General features: G+C 41.8%; 1 protein-coding gene across 1 annotated transcript; it reads left to right on the top strand.

Annotated features, from left to right (window-relative positions):
- Window positions 1-829: 829 nt before the first annotated feature.
- On the top strand, window positions 830-22,982 carry LOC125017110 (inactive dipeptidyl peptidase 10). Its single transcript, XM_047599972.1, has 25 exons — window positions 830-987; window positions 6,066-6,180; window positions 7,150-7,245; window positions 7,417-7,511; window positions 9,106-9,177; window positions 12,936-12,988; window positions 13,592-13,673; window positions 14,124-14,244; window positions 14,355-14,509; window positions 15,155-15,252; window positions 15,399-15,522; window positions 15,856-15,897; window positions 15,983-16,087; window positions 16,538-16,629; window positions 17,376-17,423; window positions 18,916-19,034; window positions 19,406-19,453; window positions 19,762-19,860; window positions 20,000-20,066; window positions 20,217-20,411; window positions 20,505-20,559; window positions 20,644-20,743; window positions 20,844-20,902; window positions 21,426-21,498; window positions 21,584-22,982. The coding sequence occupies exons 1-25, from the start codon at window positions 949-951 to the stop codon at window positions 21,799-21,801; spliced, it is 2,370 nt and encodes a 789-aa protein (XP_047455928.1). The 5' UTR covers window positions 830-948; the 3' UTR covers window positions 21,802-22,982.
- Window positions 22,983-23,248: the final 266 nt, after the last annotated feature.

The raw sequence follows: 23,248 nt of genomic DNA on the forward strand, positions 1-23,248 counted from the left end.
TATCGATGATAATAATGTATAGCCACACAATCTAGAAACAACAAACAAACCCATTTAAAATCAAGAGGGTTGGGAGATAAATGTGAATAAAAAAAAGTCAGACTTCCGGTCACAACTTTCAAAATATAGTTCGTGGTAGCGAACGAAGGGGCCGTGTTTTTCTTGGACTGTGTGAGTGTGAGTGGAAAAATAACGACCGCAGAAAGAGACCGACCACAGTCCAGCTATTCATTTCATTATACTGCACTGGGAGGCAATAAGTGCCCAGCATCTGTGACCAACATTTGAATAAAATTAAAATGTTTGCTCCATGGTGGGACAGGGGTTTACACTTTATATGACAAACGTTTATAGTTTACACTATTAGATTAACGAGGTTCATTATGTGTTATTTTAGATATATATTATGGTTTTCTTATCTTCAGACATAATTATGAGTAGATGTTTATAGTTTACGGCAAATCGGACCTCTTGAAAATGACCCCGTTTATGTTATCAAAGTATGTAAATAAATATTTGTACTGAAATATTGCACTATATAGACAAAAATACTAGAACTCATTCTATGCACCTATAACCTATTGAATTAGGGGCTTCATTCATATATGTTCAGTCAGACTAGGTTTTCGTGCTTTTCACAGTCTATTGTCTTATAATTATTTAATTCGACTGTTTGAATGCTGCAACAATCGGAACTGCAGATTGTGTATCTATCAACCTTGTAATTTATTGTGATTTATTTCTGACCCAATCCATAAACAGGCTGATTGGAGATAGGCGGAGAGAGAGAGAGAGAGAGAGAGAGAGAGAGAGAGAGAGAGACCACCAGCCCACCGAGGACAAACTTGAAGAAGCAGAGCATGCATAGAAAGCTCCGCAACACAACGGTGCAGCTGCTGCTCGGCGGGTTTTGAGGCTTCAGAGACAGCGCATCTTTTGCGGATTAAAATGATTGCCACAACTCAACAAAACATGACCACGGAGCTGGTATGTGTGCATTTTATATTTTTTTTATCCACACTTTTCGGAGATTCCGAGCAGGTGTGTGTGTGTGTGTGTACGTGCTGTCTCTGATGGGGATTTTCTGCGTGTCCTCTGATATGCTGTGGCAAACTGGCGTTTTCCCCATTCACACTTCCCTCCTCAGTATCCAGCTCCTGGACAGGCTTGAGTCCGTGCACTGCGGAGCGGACTGGTGGAAATCGACGTCCTCCTCACTGCTTGCATTGTCCGTCCCATGCAGACTTTTAAAAGCAAAACATTAACGCCAATTACACATTTATCCCCAATAATTTGATTGGAGAATTTGTCCCAGCAGAGTCCTCATGCACGGTGACAAAGGGGGGACCCGCACCGTATGATTGATTAACCCTCTGCTGCATAGGTGTTGTCAAGATCATGTTCTCACTTCCTTGCTGATGATGAGACATTTTATGTAGTTAAGATCAACCTGTCAGCACACACTTTATTTTCAAATGTGTACATTTTTCACAAAATGTATTATTATGTGGTAGAACTGCAATCTGATTTAATTTAATTACACAAATATATGCTTCAGATTATTCATCGTCTTGGATTTTGGAATTCATTCATTTTGACAAATATGCTGTGCATGACTTACAGCATTCACAGTTTTTCATCTTTGATTAAAACTTTTCAGTGCTTTCATCTGTCTTTTTTCTTCTGCTGCTTTTGTTTCTCTACATTGCAGTGCAACAATCTCAACCGTTGCCAAAACCTATGAAACTCTCAATCGTGTGATCATTAGTAGACAGCTGCCCTGGTGGAGTAAGTGTTTGAGGCACTAAACTGACTGTATAATTGGTCTGTATTGTGATACTGATCCTAGCTGTTGGACATTTAGTGACACCTTAATGTTTAGTTGTGTCTTTTACTGACACGCTTCAGTGATGAAATCTCAGTGAAACTTGTGTGAAAACATCTGTGCAGGAATCTTGCACCACTGCAACTCTTGCCAGGGTAATCTATCACCTGCAACGTTTTCCACGCTCTCCAGTCAGTGTGCTTTTGCACAGTAAAGCAATTAATGATTCAATTCAGAAGTGGGCTCATTGTCGATTAGCTGGGTGGTGATCGTTTGCACTCTGCTCAAGTCAAATTTTTATTGATATAGCCCTACAGTACATCACGAATGTTTTGACCCTCAGCGTGGATAAGAACAAATCGATTGTGTCTGTAGCTGCACAGAGATTGTAGTTTGAGAGATAATGCTGATACATGTGTCATATTTGTGTACCATCATGTTAGACCTCATAAGATGGAGTGCAAAGTGAAGTGCAGAGCTGTGATATTGATTGCCACGTACAACTTAAAAAGCAATAGCATCATTTCATGCCACCACAGACATATTGCTTTGGCTCTATCTGTGATATTAAGAAAAGAAACTGTGGTGTAAATAGTTAATTTTGTTTTAATACTCATGCTCAGCATTGACAAAGTGACTGTATGGCTCAGTGCTCCCGGTACAGTATCTCTGTAGAGTCCCAGCCTGCTGAATAATGGCATTTTCCATCTTGTATTTTACTGTAACTCTATATCATATCATCCGCATCTCTCCCACATGTGTTTTACTGATGCTGCTTGTTACCTTAGGCAGGAACTTTGAGTGCCTGGACATGTTGAGGAAAAGCTCCCTTGTGCAGGGCCCTTTTGTACAGTAATTTACTTGCGTGTGATGGGGAGCGTGAAAAGAAGACAGGGCAGGCTTGCAGCAGTGGAGGCTAAAGCAGCTGGTCTTTTTATTTCACTAAGGCTTTTGCTGCATTGTCTGGCAATAGCCTTGAGGGCAAGAAATCTGCCCAGTTAGTCCCATATGGTGTCTATACCACCTACATTTTTTTTTTAAGATAAGAAACACAAAGAGCGACATTCTGGTGCAGTGAGCAGGAGCACACAAATTCAACTGGAGGAGATGAAAGATATCCTGGATATGAATCAATGCTGAGCTCTAGTATCTCATTACTATAGCCATTTGGTTACCATTTGTTCCAGGTTACAGACTGCTCCAATGATGACCTTCACTTTTAATGAGTGAGTGAGAAATATTGACAAGGCAAAATGTACGTGGGCTACTCGCTAATCTACAGCTTCCCTCGTGAGCAATTACGTGGAATCGCTAGAATCCGGAGCCTATAGGTTATATTGAGGGCTGTAAGTGTCCACCAATAGATCTCCCCCTATTTATGTGGGTCGTTATTTCATTAATGCCTCTGCCAATGTCATGTGCTCCACAAACATCATTGTCTAATGTTAAAGGGAGGAGATTTGAGGCATACAAATCCAGAACCAGAATCCCCAAACAGCCTCAGTGGTTCCCTCATTCCTCTGCATGTGATTTATTGTAGCATGCCTCAAAGACACAGAAGATGGAGTTAAGGAGGTCTCCTGAGGCTCATTTATGAATTCTAAGCACTGCCTGGATTCTGCGCAACCTAGTTGTGGTGCATGCTGCGCTGATTGAGTAATTGTGTTTTGTGTGACTTGCCTTTTTAGAGTGCAAACTCAATCAATACAGTTGGAATGATTTTGATCTTGTGCACAGTGCTTTAAAAAGAAAGAGCCAGTTAGTCAGAATATGTTTGTATGCAATTTGATTTAAGTGGTTTCTGTCTGATGAGTTTTGTAGTTAAAGAAAGGTCAGAATATGTGCCCAACTCTGCAAGAAACAGTGTTCAGCGGAGGGTGTCTATCTGAAAGTCTCCTTCATGGCTTTATTCCCACAATTAATTGTTTCCCTTTGGACCTTGTACAACTGTACACCTTATCGATTGTCTTATTTAGCTGTGTGAAAATTTCCTAGCTCTGCTGGCAAACAAGAGGTCTCCTTTCTAATTCAAAATCCTCTCAAGGGGATGCCTTCAGGAGAGTTATTCATAAACATAAAGACATTTGATTTGCATTCTTGCACCACTTGGTGTTTGACTGGCATCTCATTTAGGCTTCTGCTTCAACTCCCAAGCGATCACACAGGCTGAATAAAAAGATGGCAATTCGAGCGATCTCTGTGTGTGATTCATTTTTTGAACTGGCTCAGCAGAAAACCTGCTGGGTGATATTTTTACTTGTCCATCACCGTGCTGACTGAGATAAACCTGGACCGTCACACAAACCAGCTTGTCATCTGCTCACCTGTGCCAGCAGTTTGTGCTACATTATTCCCTTATGCATTGTGACCGGCAGCCTGTCTGCACTAGCGGGTTTGCCAGCATTCACTCTGGGGATTCTGTGTATCTTCACCTCATTTGCAAGTGTGACAAAATATGGGATTCTCCCTGTCTGTCGCAAAGGCATGACCTTAATTAGAAGTATAACTTAATGCATGGACTCAGGGGAAAGATAGGGAGCTGTGCACCTCATTATGCGGATGTTCCAGGTGTCACGTTGCGCGCATAATTAGAGGGACGGGTCGGAAATGAAATCGCTGTCAGTCGCAATCCGTCAAGTGCAAATTTTGGTTTAAAATGTCTCTGTATGTGGTACTATAATGCATCGCCATTGCTACTCAGCAAATGTTAATTCTCTAAATAGTGAATAGAAGGTTTTGTTTAAAGTGCTGAAGGTGCATGATTCATTGTTTGCTATATTCTATATTCTAACAATGCATGTATAGACTGTAGCTTCCTTTATCGGATAGAGAACAGTACCATGGGATATTGTGAGCCGAGAAGTGAAGAAGCAAAAAGATAAAACTGAGCACTGGAAAGGAAGTTGATACACACCCTACGACATCAATCATCCAGCTATATGGCCTCCACTGAGGGTTCAAACATCACTTAAAAACTGACCCTCCAGGTACAAATGGTAGTGTTTTTAATTTGAACATGTTGTGATATTGCAGCCAGGGAGATCTATTAAAGATGAGACCTTGGCAGGCGCTCTTTGCTGGCAGACCTTGGAGGTCGTCCATTCATTTTCAGGAACAGATTTCACACAGAAAGAGGAGAAAACATCTGAAATGTTGTCAAAAGTATAAAGACAAACGCATAAAGAAATTGGCTGGACTGCAGTGATCTTTAATCTCCAGTTCCTGCTGAATTCTCCATGTTTCTGAAATCTATTTTTTTTTTTTGCGATCTTGACTCCAGTTATGTAATTAAATTGGACATTTTAATACACTAAGCGCCAGAGGCTTTAAACTGAGATGGCGAAGGGAAATAAAGAGGTGTATGGTTACGGAGACGTAGTGTTGAGGTATTGAGTGTGGGTGTTAAAGCTATTGTGGCCAATAGCAGAGTTGGAGACAGCTGGCAGCACCCAGGGAGCACGGAAGAGCGGCAATCTGTTGACTAGTAAACCGCTTGGATGCCCTTCTTCCGCTTCCCTCCTCTCCAAGCCCTGGAGGAAGGTGATCAGTTCTGGCAAGGTTTTGAGGGTTAAGCCAAAAGGGGTGGGCAGTCATTATGAAGGCTCAGTTTTATGGCTCCTCTGTGCCTGAACTCTCACACTCCAGTAGCTCCAGCGATCCCAGCCACTCATATATCGAGGGAGTGCAGCACACCACAATCCCATTTAATTTAATTGTGACTGACACCAATGCAGGCTCATTACATCAGCCCCCCTTGATCACATTCATCTTCTTTTTCTTCTCCTTCTTCACCATCTTCTTTTTTTTTTTATTCCCCTGTTAACAACTTCAACACCACAGCTGCTGTGTAAATCCTAGCGCCACAAATTCACAATAGCTCTTTGCCCTACTCCTCCTGTTTGTAGTGACACCATGTGACCCATCAGTTATACTGCAGGTGAAATGAAGTGATGGGGGAGGAAAACTGTGGTGAGGCCAAAATTGACACCCCCATTAAACACAGATCTATGGCACGCAACAATTTTACGCAGTTCTCATATGGAAAATTATTGTAATTCAGTGAGGTTTCTGTGACGCTCAAGGCTGGTGTAAGTCCCCTGAGGCTCACTGTGCTGATATGCCTGTCAGGGGGAAATTCCTGTGAGACTGTGGAAATGAAGCAGCACTAATGTCCTCCTCCTCAGCTGTGCTCACTTTCATCTCCGCATTTGTGTGTTTATGCTCTCTTCATCATCATCAGGACCTGGGGAGCTCAGACGGCCCCCCACGGAACTGGAAGGGCATCGGGATTGCCATGGTGGTCATCCTGGGCGTTATGTCCCTGGTCATTCTCTCCGTCATCCTCCTCACACCTGGTAAGAAAGCAGATGATGGCATCAAAGAGGACTTGTGACGAGATAATGGAATATATATGAAGCTACATCCAACAGCCAGTTAGCTTATTTAAGTTTAGCTTAGCTTAGCGCAGCTTAGCGCAAAGACTTGAACCAAGGGAAAACAGCTTAGTTGGCTCTTTTCAGTAGTAACAAAAATGTCACTAATTAACACTTTATATCTTGTTTGTTAAATCTATATAAAACAAGTTTAATTATAACAATTGTCCATTTTATGGGCTTGTAATCAATGCGACAGTTTCATGGCTCTGAGCAGTTGCCAGGCAACCAAGGGAGAATCCAGGAAGTTACTGCTCCTAGCCATGAAATAGTCTCAGAGAGACCATAAGATCCAGTAAAAAAAAGAGACTTCTTGGTTTTACACTTTGGTTTTTGTGGAGATTAAACAAACAAGATATAATGTGTTAATTAGTGAGCTTCAGAGGCGCTGGCAGGTGGATTTTTTTGTCATCAAGTGTAACAGTTTTCCCTTGCCTCTAGTGTTAAGCTAAGCTAACAGACTGAAGTCTACATAACATTTAATTAATAATAATATATTTTATTTGTGAGGGCCTTTCACAGCATTCCACTTTACAAAAAACAGCAATGCATGAAACATCCTTACAATAAAAAATGTAATGCAATAAAAATACAATTCAAAATGTATATAGAAATGAGATAATTAAAAATGGGGGCAACTGATAGATAGTCGTTTACCTCTCAATCAAAAAGTGAATGAGTTCCAAAATGCTGAGTTTTCCGTTAACACAGAAATATAGTCAACCGTCATCAAATGTTGATGTCTAACTAGAGTGACGCTGAAAAATAAGAACATGTATCTGTGATGAAGCAGAAATGTAGGCCAAGCTAAAAACAGCATTCAGACTTTGCATTTCTGTAAACAAATGAGAGTTCCTGATGAAGTAGCTAGCTCTGTCTCTGCCTTTATAGACGAGTCTCACTTGTTACTCCGTTCCCATCTCACCATGGAGGATCTGGAGAGCGAAGACTTCAAAATCCATGACCCCTGTGTAGCATGGCTGACCGGTAAGGATCTATTTTCTAACTTGCAAATTCCTCTTCACAGACAAACTGCTCTTGACAGTTCAACACCACTTTAATGATGCCACCTGAAACTGAGTCACTGTCTGTGCCTCTGTGGGTTATCTTTAATAGCTAGATATCTTCTTCTTCCCTGAACTATCTTAACCTTGTTAGAAAACGAAGTGGCTCTGCGCACCAGAGAGGGACATGTCCTGTCATTCAGCCTCAGTAACAACGTAACTACTTCTCTCCTGGACAACAGCTCCCTGGTAAGTAACAGCAACACAACTTATGAGGACAGAGGACAGATTTCAGTATGGATTGGCTCATATCCGCAGACAGCGGGGTGCAGTGATGCACCAACAGAGAGGGGATGCTTCTACACAGAGAAAGGAAAGCAGAAGGTCCCACTACTCCCACAGTTCAGACAAAAACAGATTTGGCAGAGTGACAGTACCGGCTCATTTCCCCCCAATCTGGATGCTCTGTGAGCCCTCAACATGTGCCTTCAAAGAGAATTTTCCAAGCAAGGGCATCATTTTGAACACCGCCTCTGCGCTGCACTGACAGACTTATATGGGTCATCGGAGAGGAGCTTAAAGCAGGGTTGTCTCTCCTCAGTGTTGTGATAGGCTTTATCATCTCTGCTGCGATGTGTTCTTGTATGACTGCAGAGAAGCACACAGGGTTTCCCTAGATAAATGAGTATGCGGGACAATTATGACTAAAATAAATAAAATAAACAAATGTAGTGTTATAAAGGGCTTCACTAGTGAAAAAGCAAATATGAATATTTAATGTTGAAATCTAGGCAAAACAAAAATAGTCAGAAATTAGCATACCAGTATTTGTTTGCACATAAAAAAAATAGCAGTTTGCATTGCACGTAATAAGAAGGATTTGGGGTTTATTAGTAATTTTGAGAGGAAGTCAACATGCCTAGTGACAACAGCGTTGAGGTCATACATGGAAACACAGAAGTGTCCTCCAGGAGAAGGGGTAAATGTGGAGTAAATGTGGAGCTGTGTAAAAAAATAATAATCATGCCACAACTTCTTGGTCTAAACAAGAATACAGTACCATACAGTACCATTAACATGGTCAAAATGAATGTTTGAGTTAGATGAGAAGGGGTGTAGTTTTCTTTAGGCAATAAAGAACTGACCCAAAATGCTTCTCAGGAGGCGAGGTTAGATTTTTCAGTAGTGTTGCAGCCACAAAACCCTGTTTAAAACCCTGTTTTCTCTGTCTCACTGCACAGTTTTTATAGGGACAACAAAATAGTCTGTCCAGGTCTTATGTAACTATTTGAGCATAACGCCATAACAGTACTCATTGAATTATATTTTCCAGCCTTTAACTGTTGTCAAATCTCTATTCAATCAGCTGTTGTTATGTTCCAAATAAATGTTAAAAACAGACTTGTTCATGTTTTTTAATATTGAAACTTAAGCAGAAGAACACTTCTCCTTTCACTGTGTGTATTTCTTGTTCCACATTTTAACTTGAGGGTGTGATCTATTTCACTTAAAAAAACATCATATCATATTATACCATATAATACCATCATATTTCTTCTTATTAATATGTGATACATGTGTAAAATGTTTTGCTAGATTCATCAAAATAGTCATGATAATAGTAATTGCAATATACAGCACTGTATAAATAGAAATAAAAGTGGCCCCAGCATCAACTCCTGAGGAACTCCTTGGGTCAGACGCCAAGTCAGCAATTATTACAAAGACAATTCCAGTTGAATAAATAAGTAGCGTGCTGCACCAAATGTTTCAACCCACTTTCTCCACAGATTTCCAAATGGAAGTCCCTGATCGACAGTCGTCTTTATTTTTGTTTCTACAGGACCTGACCACCACTAAATTCCAAGTGTCTGCAGACAAGAGGTTTGTCCTCCTGGCGTATAACATCCAACCGGTACGTTATTTACCTTGATAAAATATTCAGGGTAATAAATGATCCACTGTACTATCAAAGTGAAGCTACCGCAATACAACTCACAGCCCTCTGCATACCTACCAAGGCCATTATGTCCATGAAACAAGGATGACATGCATCCTAATCAGAGCCTCAGTGAAACAACAGAGAGGGGCAGCAAGAACAAGAAGGAGGAGGGTGAGGAGAGGAGAAGTGTTGTGCTACTGCAGCAGTGTTTAGCTCTATAACATCGCCCGCCAAAGGACCGCGATAACATATGAGGAGTTGAATGTTTAAACTGGCTAATGGGGGAAGGTACTGGGGGTTGAAGAAAGCTTAGAAGGAGCGATGTACTGTGAAGTGTACAGAAGAAAGGTGCGAATGGGGGGAGGGGGGAGATCAAGGAGAGATGAAGAGGTAAAGTTGGAGCCGCAGTAATGAAATCGCCCCTGCTAGTTCGGTTTGGGAATTTTAATGAGGACCTGACAAGAATCACAACCGCAGGTGGTTTCAGATAAGCGTTTAAGTAGACAAAACGCACATATTTTTTACAATTTCTCCACCCCCCTGCCACCCCCCGCTGGCCATATGGCTCTGTAAACACCTGCATCGTTAATAAATAGTTGACTCTTTCCTCAAAGGACGGGCAGGCTGTGTAATGTGCAAGCAATCGGCGAGGGAAGACAACTGAATGAGAAAGAAATAAAAGTCCTCAGCACATTTTCAGCACATTTTCATTAAAAATCTGTAAGCAGATTCTGCCTCTTGCGCTCTTGCAGTCTCATTTGTTCAGACTTTCAGTCTCCTCTGTTCCTCTGTCTTCCTGGGATGCCTTTTGAGACCTGTATTTGCTCTAATCACTGCGTATCATATTTTCCTCTGTGTTGGGGGAACCAATGAGCCTGTTGCTGTGTTACAGCATTCGTCAGAAACACTGTGCATCCATTCTAACTGAATTATTGAGCGGTTAGCATGTATCCAATCAGTTTTCTGATATCTCTGAGGAGGAAAGGCTCAGATCTTTCCTTAGATTGGGGAGTTGCTTCAGCTGATTCGTGTGCTCAGCATACTTCCTTTGATGTCAGCAGGAATTATCTAGTCTCATCTGTATGCTCAAAGTGTATGCACATTCGAGGAAATCAGAAACAGTGGACAAGCTACCTGGAGACTATTGTTTATTCAGAACAAGCTACAGTATTTGTTTGTGAGCATGTCCGGTCTTTCATGTGGTGGCTATTCTTCCGTTCCGCCTCTCTTTTTATCGGCCTCCTTCTCTCTTCTACTCCTCACTCACTTTTTTCTGTCTGTCTCTGGGGGAATTTGTGCTGACTGAAGCAGTTTGCGCCAGGCAGCAGCTTTGCTGCGCAGAAGAGGAGCGGCACGCTGCTGAGAGTGGCAACGAATGAGCGAGAAAAACAGAAATCGCTAGGGTAAAGACACTCGCGATGGAGGGGGTTGTAAAATGGGATGTGCTCCGTTTGCCCCTAGATACACTGCCTAACTGAAATCAATCACAACGGTTATCAAAGAAAGTCAGAGAGTCCGTAGAAGAGGAGAGCTTCAGTAGAGAGGAATGGATGAGCAGGCTATGTGTAAAGTTAAAAGGCTTCTCTGGGTCTTGTATTAGCTCTGGAGGCTTTGTTGGGGGCGTGGGGGTGAAAATAAATGGATTTTGATACAAGGATACACATAAATGTGAGTTGGGGTTTTTTAACATAAGAACAAGATAAAAAGCAGATTTTATACAGAAAAAAAACATTTCCTTCATTTGTTTAAAATTAAGCAGGTTTGTTTTTAGAGTGTGTGTGTGTGTTTGTGAGCCGCAGAGAGGACAAGAGCACACGGAAAGAGGACAGCAACATATTTTAAAATGAGTGATGGCGAAGTAGTTAAGTGGCAGTGGTGGTGGAAGTTTTGGGGACTGATGAGCAGAGGCAAACAAACTGCTGCCTGCCTAGACTGTGTAGTACAGGGACAAATAAAATGCCACGGGAGTTGTGTCTGCGCTCTGCAGCAAACGCTGATGGGTGCTTGCGTGAAAGGCAGCATGCTGTGAGGCTGCTAAGAGATGCTTGTAAAGGAGGAACAATGTTGAGAGGGAAGGATGCTGTTATCTCAGCATTGTTAATTTTACATGGTGCGATAGACTTCAATATCTGAGCTCATGCAAAGTGTGTTGTAATCTATACAAATCCTTTGTTACATTGCCCAGCACTGTGTTATAAGTGTTTAATCTGTGTGTTGCGCCCCCACCCCCAGTTTTGTCAGCACGGTGGGGGTGGGTAGTAGAAGGGGAGTGACAAGCAGAGCGATCTGGAGGATTTATGGTATGATGCTGGCAGACACATTGCAATTCACTGTGCCTCTCCGAGACAGATGCTCTCCCTGTTTGTATCATCACGCACACAATAATGTTCAGCCTCTGCCATGGGCTTCATGATGTTAAATTACAAACACAATCACTGAGTTCCTAAACAAATCATAAACAGCTGATTGAACATGGTGCTGATGGCAACGCTGCCCACTTTGGTCTTGAAGAGTGATACTCCCTTTAACTTGCCGCCTCTTTGTCTCTTTCTTCCCTCGCTTCATCATTTAGCGTTTAACCACTTGCTTCCTCTTTTTGCTCCCACTTTGAGTAGTAAAACATCTCTTTTCTTGTACTCACTACGCTCAGACTTTCTGCCGCAATCAGATTTCGATTTCGTTTGGATTAACACAGACTTTATTTCCCCTCCTTTATTTGTGCTTTATCCTCATGTCATTCCATCTATGCGTTTTCTAACAGGCACGTAACGCTGAACACAATCCAATTTCACTGCTAAGTGTGCTCTATAAAGGATGTGACATTTAATTTCTTTAGGGGCTGGTTTTCTCCAGGTGGTCGGGGCTTCCCAAGGCCAGTGGTCAAATGATCTGCTTCTAACCATTACCTTGAAAAAAAAAGGGAGTAGAAAATCAATAAATAACGCAGAATTCATCAGGTGAAGCTTTGATCAATTGCAGTTAACACACACACACACACACTCACGCACACACACAAGCGCATGAACACATCCATTGATTCTCTCCTCTTAGTTCTCTTCAGCATGTTAATTTAATTATTCAGAGCTGCTGATGCGCGTGTCAGAGTTGCCAGCCACAATGGAGCTCAGTGGGAAGGATATTAGCTGTAATGATGCTATTTAATAAGAATAAGCTTGTCTTAGTTTTTAATTCTTTTCTTTCACATGTCCTTAGTCTCTTTTGCTTAGTTGCTTGTAGCTTTCTGTTACTCACTTGTTATCAGAGTAATGATGTAATATGGGCGAAATGGCTGCCAGTGGTTTAATGACTCATTTAAGTTAATTTTATAGTACTAACATGCGATTTGCTCACTAACAGTCAAAGCAATATTAAAATATGAGCATGAATCAGTTTGCGGCTACTCTTTTTAAAGATAAACATAAAGTGTAATGGAATTCTGGTGTCACTGAAGATTATTTTCTTTAATTTTCTAAAATAATAATGTGCTGCAGCCCTTTTTAAAGGCGCAGTAAGCGACTTGCAGTGATCGTAGAAGAGTTCAGAGAGTGCAAACAGCTTCCTATTGCTCATTGCTTTATCATTACGTTGCAGTGTCCTGTATATAACACTTGCTCCATTTACATTTAACTTTAATTCTACTTGTGTAGGGGCATGTCTGGGCACTAAAATATGTATGTGTTTTCATCTATGTGCAGCGCACCTGTGTGCATGATATCCTCTACCTCTTTCAGGTGTTCTCTCAGTCCTTCACAGCCTCCTATGCTATCTACAATGTGGCTAATGGGTAGGTGGAATCCTGAATGCTAATGCATGGGCTTCACTGGGCATGAGCGTTAACAAATGCAAGCAGACCGGCGGTTTGAAAGACTTTTCCCCAAAGTGTGCCTCATTGAGCCAGAACTGAGTGTCTCTGTCGGACATGCATTCATTGGTCAGTGTTCTCTCCAGGCCCCATGTACCAGCTTGGTTTGTACTGTGCCACTTCAGATTTCACTGCCTGAGATTCATATTCAGCATCATCACTGGAAAAAAAAAACTCAGTGGTAGCTGTGGATGATCCCTGGAACTGCTGAGGAGGGATTTTGGAAAGGATTTCAGGAAGACCTGCAGTAGTGATCATTGCCTGAGTATGCCTTGGAGGAAAATGTTTGCCTGTACTGAAGATGTAAATAAAGTGTGGCTAGAAGTGTGGAAAAACAAATGTTGCACTCTTGCATGAAACAACCCCCTTTTCCATTTTGTTTCCCCTCTCTGCATCTTGCTCTTTTTCGTCCTCACAATGCAGTGTCTTTCCCGAAGGCAGGGCCCGGGCGAACCTCAGAAGGCCTCAAACAGGACAGTCGTCCCTGGTGGAGGGCTTATGTCTGAGTTTTTGTGTGTGTTCCAGGGATCTGCTGGAGCTTAACCCCCCGGAGATGGAGAAGGCAGTGCTGCAGTATGCTTCATGGGGTCCCCAAGGGAACCAGCTGGTAAGCGAGGCACTTTCTCATACACCAGAGCTCTGTGGTGTCTTCTCCATCACCTAAAGTGTGTGACAAGAAGATGTTCTCACCCTTTACAATATATAATAATGCTCTGTGCCTGTGAATCATTTTTCATCATGATAATGTCAGCGGTACAATGCCATTATGAGATTAACTCCTGCCGCAGTGCCTGTGTTAATATTAGAGGGTTGTTTTACATTCATGCTATAATTCATCTGCCTCCCCGTAATGTAACTGGCTTTTGCCGCTATGTCAGGGCTCATCTGCAGCATATTAACTGGCAAGTAAAGATGAATTGGCTCTCACTGTCGTGTGTGCTGGCCAGTGATTCATTCAATCTTGGACAGCATACCCTTCTCAAATCAGGCTGCCAGCTAGGAAGTCTGCAACCCTGCTGTCTTTGATAATGGACTGTCACTGTCTGTCTCACGCCAGGCCTACGTGTTCGACGGAGATATTTACTACAAGCCCAGTGTGACAGGCAAACCCCTGCGTCTGACGTCCACTGAACCGGAGCAGAATGTGGTGAACGGGCTGTCTGACTGGACTTATGAAGGTAGGATTTAGTCCAGCAGCATCACTCTCAGGCTGTTGCCATTGATAATCGTAGCAGAGCGCGCTCATTGAATGAGTTTAACATTTAACACTTTCTATCTGCTAAAACAGAGGAGGTGCTCTTGGCATATGAGGCCCATTGGTGGTCTATGGATGGTGCACGGCTTGCGTACCTCAGCATCAACAACTCTGCCACGCCTGTCATGGAAATACCTCTCTTCTTAGGTGGTCTCTACCCCTCCAATGTGCTCTTCCCCTACCCCAAGGTGAAAACTGGTAGAAACCGTCCACAGTCGTGCTAGAAACTTTGTTTGGTTATACTGCTCAACATGTTGAGATGCAGCTGTTTAGCAGGTGAAATGTTTACTGACCTAGTGTAGCATGTTAGCATGCTTGACATGTAGTACTAGACACGAAGCAGAGGATGATGGTAGTCGTCAAAATTAAAATCTTGACTTCCAGATGAAAAGTGACGGGGACACCACATTTTCCACAGTTCGGCCCCAATGGGAGCATGAATAGTTAAATAAATTGTGATGGCTAAACATAAACTAGTTTTAGGTTTTATTACAAACTGGTAAAATTGGTATTAATCATCTATACTTAATAATGACAATTTGCATCCATCCCATAGATCAACTCTCCAGATCCTGGTTCCCAAAGTCAGTAGAGACGTATCCAAAACATTTATATTGAATTAATGGTCTGAAAACTTTTCTAACTGTGGAAGTCTATATTTTGTTTGTGTGAAAAAAGTGAAGTGGCCGCAATACTTCTCTGAAAAGTCTTAGATCAAAGTGGCAATCTGACTGCCCTTAGACTGTTTTGCTAGCATATCTTAAAGGTTTTGCCTGAGCCTACACTTTTTTATGAATTTATTTTTTATTTTTTTATTTTGGATGTGCTCACAGGCTGGCTCCAGTATCCCATCAGTCAGTCTGTTTGTGGTGAATCTGTATGGTCCAGCTCACACTCTGGAGATGATGCCTCCTGACTCCCTCAGGGCCAGGTAGTACATCTTTATGAATGTCGAAATCAGAAGAAAAAAATAAATATCTGAAATGATTTCACCAAATTCCCTTCAGTGCCTCTTTGTTTCCCGTTCCTTTGCACCAACTCTTTTCCCGTGTATCATTTTATGCATGGCCCCTTCAGGGACAGCTACATCTCCATGGTGACTTGGATCAGCAGCACCCGGCTCGCGGTTCGTTTGCTGAACCGTGCCCAGAACCAATCAGTGCTGTGCGTGTGCGAGGCCACCACAGGTGCATGTTCAGAGGTGAGCGGTCATCAGTTGTTCCACATTAGTAATCTGAATGGCCTCTGCTGCAGTATACACATTTAATAGAATTTTTGCTTCATTTACACAGTGTTGGCCGTTAGATTGATTTCCTTAAGCTCCCAAATCTCTGCTGGCTGGATTAATATTTAAGGTCATTTGCTGCATGAGAGGAATTTTCAGTGATGTCCTGCAGTGTTTTATTGCTGCTGCCCTTCTGTAAAACCACACAGGTTTCAGTGAACGCTCTTTATAGGTTTATTTATACCGTGTTAAATCAGCTTTAAAGTGAGTGTGACTAACATTTTCTTCGATGTGACGTTAAATCCATAGAAACACAAAATGACCATGGACATAATGCACAACCAGCGACAGGTATGTATCGCTTGTGTTTTATGAAGTCCGTTCGACACTCATTTATCACGGCCGGCTTTCTTTTTACTCTAATTTTCTTCAACAGGACGTGCCGCTGTTTTCGGCAGACGGCTCTGTTTTTTATACCGTCCTGCCAGCCAAACAAGGCGCTCGCGGAGAGTTCCACCACATTGCTGGGCTGACAGCACAGGTCTGGTTTTGGCAACGTTAACGTGCAGACAAAACCCTACATGATTACAGATTTCAGCAGTTCCTTCTCATAGATCTTCACTCTCTCTTTCATTTCTTGAGCCATTTGGTTACATTTGTTTTCTACCTTCTTCTCCGTCTTCTAGTACTCATTTCACTGACTAATATTTTCTTAGTCCTTTGCTATTCACATTTTCTCATTAATTTTAACAAAATGTACTGTATAATTAGGATGATTTTGATTCCTTTGATGCATGGGAACTCATCTGAAGTCATATATTTTGTGCTAATTTATTTATATCAGAATAAGTTAGTGTCTTGATTCGGTTTAACTTTATGAACCTGCCAACATTTTTGTTGCCCTTTCCTGACACGCACCATTTCGCTGCACCTATTTATATTCTGTATATGTGACTGCTTCCACAACGCTGCTCATCTCTGTGCGACGCAGGCTGCCATCCCCTCCGTCCCTCCCCGCTTCTTGACATCAGGGAGCTGGGACGTCACCTCGCTCTGCGCCCTAGACGAGAAGGCTGGAAAAATGTATGTGTGTGGAGCTGGGCTGAATCGCCCTTTATCAGCCTTCGGCTTCTCATTATGAACACGCAAGTGACAGCATGGCTCCAATATTGGCCATCATTAACATGATGAACTCTAACCGTGCGCTGAGAGTGACTTCTATTGGAGAGCACAGTCCTTCGCACGATTTCAGTGACCAAAATGAGTAGATTTTAACAGGCAGCTTTGATCTCAGTTAAAAAGACAAAGGAAATAGTGTTGACCTGGATTGTGGCGGTCAATGCGTTCAGTCTGAAGAGGCCAAAGGATTATTACACTTGACCAGAGCAGATTATTGCTTAAATCTTTCTGTATCCCACTGGGGGCAGAAACCCCACATGACCCATTGATTCAGGTGTGAGCATCACAGACAAGCAAGGAAAGGCAATTCTGAATCTACACAGTTACTTTTAATCCAACACCCTCGGGCAGATACTTCTGTTTGCCCCCAGATACAGAATTTCAACTGATACAGAAACTGTTGACCTGACTTATACTGTCAGGCACATTGAAATGACTGCGTTCTCCATCACTCGTAAATGTGGTACAAGACTGATTATAACACGCTGAAGTATGTTAATAAGTGTAGATAGATTTATGAATAATTTATATCCAGAATAATAATCTACACGAAGACACCAAAATGTGATCTGCAGAGTTAGAAGTGAGTAACTTGCTCGGTGTGTGGGTTATTTTATTTTATGATTTTTATGTTTTTCTCTCATTCTCAGCTATTTCCTGAGCACAGAAGAATTCAGACAGAGCAGACACCTTTACAGGTACGCCACCTCCAACCATGACTAGCAAATGAACTCGGTACAGGTGAGATGAACGACATCTATGTTACATATCCTCTACCTATTATTAAAACATTAAAAAGGTGCCCTTGTACTTTTGAAGGATGTTTCAATATCCTGAATTTGTTTTTATTGAGTAAAAACAATTATTACAATTTTACACTTACAATTATCCTACTACTAAAATGTTAATGTGTATATCTCTCTATCTAGATGGGATATATTTTGGACTATTGGAGGAAATTATGCCATTTTTATATAACAGCTTGCCATAAACCTTAATTAATACAATTAATATAATAACAATTATATGAATAAAATATTCATAGCAGCCCTATGAGAACATGCTGGCTTGCTAACATTTGGTAATTAGCGCAAAACACAGCTCAGTTTGATGGAGCTGTTCCAGTAATTTAAATTTTCACCTGATGTTAATGTTGTTGGATAGAAACCAGGGTCTCACCAAAGTTATTACTGTTCATCTTGAGTGAAACAAGAAGATCTAAACCAAACTTGAAGGCAATCCAGCCGCAATAACTCAAGATATTTCACCTGAAAATGGGGACCGTAGGGTCGGATCTCATTGGAAATGTCCTGAGGTTACATCATCTGGGAACCATCAATTTGTCTACAGAATTCTGTAGTGTAGTTATAAAACAATCATTTTGTCTCAGCAGTGTATTGATATGCAGATTCAGCTCTCGTGTGCTGTATACGATCCAGACAACAGCAGCAGGGCTCAAATATTGGCCCATTATTAAAATGATTAACTCTTGCGTGTCTAGCTGAGAGGGGATTCTATTTGACAGCAAAGTTGTGTTCATGTAATTAAAATTAAAAATAACCAGCCTTAATGTCAGTTAAGTCTTTTGCAGCAAAGAGTCAGTTCTGATGTGCTGTGTATGATCCGGACAATGACAGAATGACAGCAGGGCTTGAATATCGGCCGTGATTAAAATGACTAATTCTTGCTGTAAAGCTGAAAGTGAGCCAAGATCTCATCGGTACACTAGGTCTCCGTGTGATGCTGAGGCCTGAGTCACATGAGACTAATGGTGTGGCCTGTGATAAACACACTTGTCTGACTCCTCATCAGACAGCCTCCCTCCTTTCATATCTTTCCATTAGCTCACGTAGCTTCGGGCTTCAAGAAATATAGCTCACCATTATGGGGGAGGGAAGATGGCTTGTTTGAACTTGGTCTGTTATTAATTCTGTACGATGTCTGGTAGCAGCGGAGTGGAGAGGGACATTTAGAGACTTGAAACTGCCTAACAGAGCCATCTGTGTAACGACTTTTATGTCTAACCTTATTGAACCCCATTTGTGTCTGAAAAGTCAACTGCCTGTATAGTTTCTCTAGACTCTGACTCTTAATACTGCAGCAATCATTTCACCCTCTCCCGGAGCAGCTTTATACTGTGCTATTCTTTTCTCAAGTTGTAGTCAATAATCTTTTTCTCTTATTATGTAGCGCGGACCTGGATGGAGTGTTTCAGCGCCAGTGCATCTCCTGTAACCTCATAGATGGCTGTCGCTTCTTTAAGGCCGTTTTCAGCCCCAACCAAACCCACTTCACCCTCTACTGCCTGGGTAACTCACACACACGTGTGCAAATACATATGGAGGATCAAAAAACTGACCAAATCAAAACTCAAAATGTTGATCAATAAATAAGTCAGTCAAAAGTGAATAGATTAGTCAATTAAGTATATATAAGAAATGAGCATATTAAACATAAAAATAAATTAACATCACATATTATAAATTAACCAATATCTGCTTCAGTATCTTTCTATTATCTACTTTTTTGGTTTGGATCGTGGTTGAATTGATTGTATATTAATGTGAATGTTGAATCCTTTAATTGTTTCCTTATTTTGTCAGCTTCAGTCCATGAAATGTGAAAGCTTGACACTGCTCAGACAGTTTTCTAATGTTGTTATTTTATAAAAATTCCCCAGGCCCAGGAATCCCTAAGGTGACAGTTCACAATACAAAGGACCCCTCCAGTGAGTGTTGCATCTGCTTGTCTGACTAATGGTGCAATAATACACACATGTATGCACACACACACACACACACGCACCGTCTGTCTGCAGTTTCCTGAGACAGCCTGAAGAGAGCAATATATTCAAGTGGGCCAAAGTGTCCATTGAGTAATGTATATGCTTGTGAACACTGCCCTCTGTCTGTGACTGTCTGTTAGACCCATTTACTTAAAGATGGTGGTCGTTCGATCCACAGCCTGATGAAATGCTGTTCCCTTATTGATGTTCAGAATAAAAAATAGAACTTAGGGGTATTTTATCTCCTGCAGGATATGTTGTGTTGGAGGATAACAGCCTTCTGTCTAAAGCTCTGGAGGACAAGAGACTTCCTGAGACTCTGTTCAGGACACTCCCAGCAGACAACCACGGTACAACAAAGAAACTACCACTATCTTTTCTAAGACCCTCATTTTGTTACGTGGCATGGTATTTCGCACAAATTCTAAGCGTCATACAAACACATCCACGGGTGGTCGCCTTTGTTCAGACCATGTTTACTCTGCTTAGATCTACACCTGAAGCTATCTCTACCTCAGGGCTATGAGGCCAACCTGCACCCTCTCCTCGTCATTGTGTAAGTATGACTGAACAGTCATGCAGAATGACAGCTAAGGGCTGTTTGAAATCACCTGTTTTGCAACCTATGATCCCTGGCCTTATCTTTACTCCTTCGAGCTTAGCAACTGTCACCATACCAGCTGATCCTGTTTGTATTCTTGTTCAGAGATGAAGTTCCTGGCGGTTGGTCCGTAACGGAGGAATTTGCCCTGGACTGGCCTCAGGTCCTCTCCAGCGAGCACGGCGTGGCCCTGGCCTGGGTGGACGGCAGGAGTGGCGTCGGTCGCGGACAGAAGACCACCGCTGCTGACCCGCGCAAGCTTGGCTCGCTGAGAGTCAAAGATTATCTGGGAGTCGTAGAGTCAGTGCATTAATGCAACAACATAAATAAAATATGTGAATGGGGCCTGTTAGATGAAAGAAAAACTAAGGGTCTTTTGTGATATTTCCACAGATTGTTGATGCAGCTGCCTTATATTGATGATCGTCGGATAGCCCTCTATGGAAAGGTCGCAGGATTTTTAAAACAGGCAACTTATTTGTGTCCTATTTGAGGGATACAATGCATAACGTGTGCCGTTTTCTGATTACAGGCCTTTGGTGGTTATTTAACTCTCAAAATGTTAGCTGCAACAGATAAGCTGTTCCAGTGCACGGCCGCTGTGGCGCCTATAACTGACTTCAGGCTTTATAGTGAGTTCTCGTCATTAGCTATTCATATAATGAGGCTATAAACATTTGGCTGAAACTCAGAGGCAGTTCTTGTAATACAGTAGAAACTCATTCTTTTCAGGTGCTGCATTCTCAGAGAGATATCTAGGCCTCCCAGCAAAGGAGGAACACGCTTACTCGGTGAGGCTCTAAAGCTTGTGCAGAAAGTTAATCACCTAAAATAATAAATCCTATTTTCATAAAGGTTATGATGTTTGTTTTTTGCTGATACTGTTTTCGGGAGGTGTTTATTCAAGTTTATGTTCATTTTGCCAGTTGTGGAGCAAATATTCTTTCCAGCTCAAATACTTTCCTTCATATCGATAAAGCAACACAAAACTGTCCCAGACATCGCTTTGAATAATGCAACACCACCCAACAGGCTCTAAGAGTCTGGCCAAAGCCATAAATTTGGCTTTGGCCACACTGTTCTCACTGATATATCTGTGGACAACCAAAATATTAGAAACACTTACCAGTGTAACACAATTTAATGCTACGAACCAGTGCCTCCAAAAGATTATAAAACTGAATCAACCTTCCCAAAGATTATGGCAAAAGCAACATTAAAACTTCAATGACGGTGTTATTGATTGCAGGGTCGTCATGATAAACTTCATTCATTATAATACCCATTCTCATTCATACACTAATGTCTTTTCAGACTGCCTCAGTGCTGGAGGAGGTTAATAAGCTGAGAGAAGAGAACTTCCTTATTTTACATGGAACTGCAGATGGTGAGGTTTTGTTCAGTTTATTAATTGTTGTGCATCGTTTGATCATATAATTCCTGTTTGTGTGACTGTGTGCATTCACCCACAGCTAGGGTACACTTCCAGCACAGCGCTGAGCTACTGAGCCGACTGGTGAAGGTAGAAGCCAACTACTCGCTGCAGCTGTACCCAGACGAGGGCCACATCCTAAGAGAGCCGCGCAGCGTCCAACACTTCCAGCGAACAGTGGTGAACTACCTCCAGACCTGCTTGAAGCACAGCACCCTCCTAGAACCCATAGAGGATGACGAGGAAGAAGAGGACTGAGCCCAGAATTCATTTCTCTTCTTCTGGAAGGACTCTCTTAGGACTGTATGCCATCTTATGCATTACCTTGGGTTGGGTTACCAGGCACAAGAGCACAGGAGTGGGGACCAAACACATCAGATCGCCTCCTACAACTTCTGAAAAAAATATATGTACTGTATAATGTGTTGAACACAATTATTTTTGGCTGTTTTATCGTATGTTTGAAGTCCTGTTTGTTTACTAAAGTCACTCGAGATGATGTGGACTAGACGGCTACTGAATCTGCCAAAAGTTTACAAAGGTTTAAAAACATGCATGTCGTAATGGCTGCATGATGTGGATTAGTTTACATTGCATTTTGTGTGTTTTGCAGGTTTTAAATATCTCCCATTATGGTTCAAAATGCAAAATCTGCCAACAGCCGGGAGCACACTGGCAGACTTTAAAAATATACTCAGTGATGCTGTGAGAAGACTCAGCCTTAAACATTTAGTGATTGTGTAAAATGCCTGAAGTTTTTCATCTAAATAAAACAGCTAGGATCCCACTCAGAAGGAGGACGATTCCAGCCATACAGCCAACAAAACATCTGTAACAGCTCTGATGCCAGAGGTTTAAATCTCATACTCTTACGTGCTTACTGTCTCTATCGGTCACTGGCTTGTGCAATGTCCTGCATCGTCCTTAAGACTGTGAAATTGTTTTCATTTTTTGATTGTGTCATTGTGAAATCGGAGTAATTTTAGGTCTTTTACATAGTGTGTTCCCGGCTTAAATAAAGTTAAATGAAGCATATGGATCATTTTGAATGTGCCAAATACATTTTGTGGACTTTACCCACTGGTTTTATTTGCATTATGTGATTAAGAACAAGTATGCAACTATTTATACTATAAGCTCCAATTCAAGAATGATTATCAGAACATCTATGTACTGTAAGTGTCTGTGTACTGTATTTTGAAGTACAGTATGTTTCTGTTTTAATACATCCGGCATTTTATCCATGTCTTGTGTATTGCAGAATTAAAATGATTTCTTTGGACAAACTTTTGAGCCATTATGTCACAGTCCAGATGTTAGTTGGCCTGAGACTTAAACTAACAACCATGCATGCATTTGGTTTGAAAATAATGGCAATGAAACTAGACATCCAGCTCTTTGTTTTGCCAACAACCTTTGAAAATAAAGTTTGAACTTTTTGTTTTTCCATTGAAACATTATTTTGGCCTAGGGCAGCACAGCGGCTCGGTGTTTAGCGCTAGTGGCTTTCTGGGTGGAGTTTGCATGTTCACCCTGTGTCTGCGTGGGTTTTCTCTGGGTACTCCGGTTTCCTCCCACTTCCAAATCACGCTCGTTAGGCTGATTGGTGACTCTAAATTGTCCCTAGGTGTGAGTTGTTGTTTGTCTCTGTGTTGGCCCTGCAATAGGCTGGCGATCTGTCCAGGGTGTACCCCGCCTCTCGCCC

The sequence above is a fragment of the Mugil cephalus genome, chromosome 1 (assembly GCF_022458985.1).
Source record: "Mugil cephalus isolate CIBA_MC_2020 chromosome 1, CIBA_Mcephalus_1.1, whole genome shotgun sequence".
NCBI lineage: Eukaryota > Metazoa > Chordata > Actinopteri > Mugiliformes > Mugilidae > Mugil > Mugil cephalus.

Coding starts and splice junctions, on each gene's coding strand:
- LOC125017110 (XM_047599972.1), top strand. CDS start 949: ATGATTGCCACAACTCAACAAAACATGACCACGGAGCTG. Junction 14,245..14,354: donor GTCTGACTGGACTTATGAAG/GTAGGATTTAGT, acceptor CTGCTAAAACAG/AGGAGGTGCTCTTGGCATAT. Junction 15,523..15,855: donor CCACAGGTGCATGTTCAGAG/GTGAGCGGTCAT, acceptor TTAAATCCATAG/AAACACAAAATGACCATGGA.